We start from the raw sequence: 4537 nt of genomic DNA on the forward strand, positions 1-4537 counted from the left end.
TTCAATCGCCTATTGATGGGCACTTAGGTTGGGAAGCGTCCTTTTCTGTTCAATTTTACATGACCTCTAATTTGGATTCTGATTATATTTGCTGCCTTGTCACTTACTTATTATTTATCACATGACATTTTCTATTAGAAATTACTGTATCAGTCCCATCTTCCCAACCAGATTGTTGGCCCCCTGAGGGGAAGGACTATGGTTCACATTGAATGTTTGGTTTGGTCTCTATCGGGAGTTCCATTTTTTGTGCTGTTTTAAACAAGGGGCAGGCCCCCCACTTTGCATCAGATAACTCCATTTCTGTTCACTGGAGCATCCTGCTTTCCTTGAAAAACAGGTTTCCCCTTGGTTCCACCTGAGATCATCTGACCTGTAAGGGTCCTTGATACCCCTTTGCCTTCTAGAGCTTTTCACACAACAGTAATTTTCAGACAAGAGCTTCTGTAGTTAATCCTGGAAGCTAAGGCACAGAGCAGACCAAGCAGGGTCAGGAAGCAGCCCCAGCACACACCCAGCAGAACCCTCATTTACACGTCATCACCCCACTCCTGCTCCCCCAGGTATCAACTGGTCTGTATCCAGCAGCAGGTCTGTCTCCTTCACCTCAGGGTGACGGCCAGCGGCGGATACACCAGGCCTGGCGCTGGTTGCAGCTCTGTGAGGCGACTGGACCAGAGGAGCCCTAAGATCCCTTCCAGCTCTAATATTCTCAGCTCTAATATTCTCTAATAGTCACTTACATCTGCCTCCGGTGATTGCCAGAAACAACCTAAGGCTTGAGCCAGGTTACATCTGGATATAAAGGACTTGAGGGTCCCTTTTTAGCTGAAGCCACCAAATAGCTGTCCTGACCACAGGGGTGTCTTGGCATCGTTACCAGCTATTAGAAAGAGCCCACATTTATTGGGTGCTTGTTATATGCCAGGCATTGTTCTAAGCACTTAATGAGTATTATAGAACTTAATCTTCACTGCAGCCCTGGTGGGGTGAGTACTATCATTATGCCCATTTAAAAAGTGAAGACACTGAGGTACAGAACGCTTCAGTAACTTGCCTTTGTCCTACAATAGAAAGGGGAGGAGCCTGGCTGGTAGAGACCATCGGTTCCAAGCCCCTCCCACTTCCGTCAGTTCTCAGCAGCCCCCTTCCTCTGGGAGTCGGGAAGCACTGCTGAGGGATCTGAAATCCACAGGCAATATTCCATGTCTAAGACATTCCTTGTCTCAGACACTTTGGGGGAAGGGAGACTCTAAGTAGCTGATTTGGAGCCAGAGGACAGCTTTCTCCTGGGGTCCCTGGGGTTTCCGAGAGGAAAGCAGGGGCTTACCTAGATCAGTTTCACAGGGTTTGTTCACAGGAAGATGATTTTATTGACAGAAGTCTTATTTTGTCTTGTATACCACATGCAGCTGGGGGTGGACAGCATACACCCCATCTAAGATTTTCATGAACTGCTCGGACACCAGCACATTCTGAGGGAGGAAGAGAGGGCACCCAGCATGAGGAAGGCATTGCCATTGTGCCATCTCCCTGCCCAGACCAGCAGCCTGCACAAGCCACAGTCAGGGCATTCTGTCTTTTCCAGGGTTGCTCTGATCCTGGGGAAGGTCACCTTTTTTTAGAGCTTGTGGTTTGAATTGTACGTTTCCCATGTGATTGATCAGATGTTTTAGTTGAGTGCTGAGGGCTTGTCACATGCTGTCATCTCAGCTCCACTCTTGGATGGCAAGCATGTCTGTGCATGACAGATGGGACCCAGCTACAGGGTTGCAAGACTGGTCTCAAAATCAGAGCCATGGAAACGTCCATTTCTAAACCAGTGTTGGTCTTCAAAGCAGGTGCCCTGGAAGAGGATTTCTCATCCCAACCATCCAGTCATGGCTCAAAATTCATTGGGAACTCCCCTTTCTGAAGTGTCCTCAGAGCTGGGTTATAGGCCGTAGGAGAAAACGTGTTTCGTGAAATAGCATTTGATCAAACCTGGCCTCCACAGTTTTGGTCAACCTGCTTCACACCTCAGGTGTGGTTCTGGGGATCTTTTGTCTTTCAAAGAATTAAACCCATGCTTAAGGGCTGAAAACTTCCCCTTCCCCTTTGTAGATATTCTAAAGAAAGTTCTAAAAGCATCTGTGACAAAGTAACTCCAGCATAGTTAATGGCAGCATAGTTGACAAAAGGGAAGGAAAAGGCTAATTCAGGCCTATTTGTTCTGCTAGGTTTGTTAAATGGCAGTGTGACCCTAGCTCGTGAATTTATATACCATCTGCGGCCTAAACTGCACCATTTCTAACGTCCCTTTAGACACACCAAAGCAGTGCCTGGGTCCATACCTTACAACCAGCTCTGGGGGGTGAGGGTGGGGCAAGTCCCCACAAAATCTGGACCTGTGACTAAGATTCAGAGGCAGGGTGGGGTGGGAGCTATGACAGCATTGTGGGGTACAAGGTCAGGGCTATAGGATGAGGGTGGATGAAGACCCCCAATTAGAAAGACCCAGGAGCACAAGGAGCCTGGGACAGAAAGGAAAGGGTGAGGGGCACAAAGTGAAAAGGAAAGCAGGCATGTGTTTATAATGTTTTATAACCTGTGGCAAACGTAAGTCCAAATTTTACTTAGTATTCAGTTCCAAGGAGCTTGGGTTTAACTATTGAAAATACCATCACTGATCTAATTGCAAGGCATTAAAACCTTAGCAAAATATCATATTTGTGTGGCATTAAAAAAAATATAAGAGGGCTTTAACGCTGTACCTTTTAGAACACTAGAGCGGGGAGGCAGACACCCTAGGTTCACTCCTTGCTGTGTTTTTCACTTGCTGTGTGGTCCTGGACAAGTGACCTGAGCTCTCTGTTTCAGTTTCCTTATACGTAAAATGGGAAAAGGAGGAAAAGCTCTTGTTATGGAATCCTCACCAAAAAAAGCTGTTGAAGCACTAACCCTCAGTACCGGTAAATGTTACCTTATTTGGATTGAGTTGAGATGGGGCCATTAGGGTGAATCCTAATCCAGCATGACGGGTGTCTTTATAAAAAGGGATGTTTGGATACAGAGACAGACATCACACAGGCAGAGTGCCACGTGACCCTGGAGGCAGAGATTGGGGTGATGCATCTACTAGCCGACAATTGCCAACCACCAGCAGGCATTAGGAGACAGACAAAGAACAGATTCTCCCTCACAGTCCTCAGAAGAAACCAACCCTGCCAACATCTTGATCTTGGACTTTTAGTACCAGAACTATTAGACAACACATTTCTATTGTTTAAGGCACCCAGTTTGTTGTACTTGGCTATGGCAGCCCCTGGACATGAATACACTCTACCTACCTCCCAGAGTAGGGTCAAGTGGGCTGACATATATAAAATCACTTTGGAGAAAAAAAAAAGAGTATAAAATTGTAGACAACCATAGGAAATAGTTACTATCAGCTACCACCTTTAGGATGATTCAGGCAAGAGTACCCGGCAGAGTGCAGGCCCTTCCTCAGGCTTTTCTCGCCCATTAAGGGATTTTTACCCTCAAATACTACTCTGAGTAGGCCACGTTATGAAATGAAAATGAAAGCTTGTCAATGTTTANCAGCTTGAGAGTGCCTAAAAGTTGAGTGGGGAGTGGTCTCAGAATCACCAGGGCAGAACCAATGGTGTTAGCCAATTTGATGGATACTCAGATATGGCGGCTGCCTGTGTCTGCACGAGGGAAGAGGAAGGGTTCAACAAAGAAAAAATGGCTTCTACCAGCTCCTCTGTCTGGGAGAAAGCTGCCCCTCCAGCCCTCATCCTGAGGCCAGACAACTCAGCTCCTCCTGTATGTCCCTGACGCCTTTCAAGCTGCTGCCCCAGCACTGGAGCTTGGAGCAAGTGAGTCCATCGGTGAGTAAGTAAGGCAATTCCTTTAAGAGGAGCGCCTGGGGCTCCAGCCTCTCTTGTCTTGCCCAGCCACAATCTCCACTGGTTTTCACAGCCAGAAATTATGGGGACTTCTCTCCCCGGTATTGGAACCCTGGGCTGGGGAGCCTGGTGCGGTGCTGGGACCCCTTGCTTCTCCTGGGGGGACCTCAGCAGGTTCTTCAAACAGGGGCTGAGTACTGTGGCAGATACCATGGTGAGCCCTCAACACCCACTCCAGTTCCTTCATAGCATGCCTCTCTATGAAGCAGAGGCCAGTAAGCTAAAAATGGACATTCCCAAGCCCCTTTGCAGCTAGGGGTTGGAATGGTATGGGCTTCGCCAAGCACTTGGGTGAAACCTATGTGTGAGAGGTCTGATTTGGAGACAGCAGGCTGTGGGCAGCTGTGGGGTAGCTTTCTGTTTTAGTGGGTGATTCCTGGTTGGGCAGCTTCCTGATTTTGGCAGAAGCAGCGGGCATCCTGGCAACCTAGTTGGAGTGTCTGGGGAGCCATTTCTGGAATCTAAACCAAGAGTCTGTTTCTTCAGCCCTCGCAATGTTTCTGTGGTTTATCTCTGGTAATATATCCCTCCTTGCTTAACCTAGTTAGAGCGGAGTGGTCAGCAACTAAGAAACTTTTTTTTTT

At 47.6% G+C, this 4537-nt stretch overlaps 2 protein-coding genes across 2 annotated transcripts in view; one reads left to right on the plus strand and one right to left on the minus strand.

Annotated features, from left to right (window-relative positions):
* ANGEL1 (angel homolog 1) overlaps window positions 1-4537 on the plus strand; it is an 82191-nt gene that overhangs the window by 8012 nt on the left and 69642 nt on the right. The window lies entirely within an intron of this gene.
* The window catches only part of LRRC74A (leucine rich repeat containing 74A), a 45172-nt gene continuing 41965 nt past the window's right edge, over window positions 1331-4537 (minus strand). The window contains 2 exon segments of the mRNA XM_019640288.1: window positions 1331-1391; window positions 1393-1475. Of these exon segments, the coding sequence (XP_019495833.1) occupies window positions 1331-1391; window positions 1393-1475 (144 nt within the window).

This window comes from Hipposideros armiger, unplaced genomic scaffold, assembly GCF_001890085.2.
Source record: "Hipposideros armiger isolate ML-2016 unplaced genomic scaffold, ASM189008v1 scaffold_49, whole genome shotgun sequence".
NCBI lineage: Eukaryota > Metazoa > Chordata > Mammalia > Chiroptera > Hipposideridae > Hipposideros > Hipposideros armiger.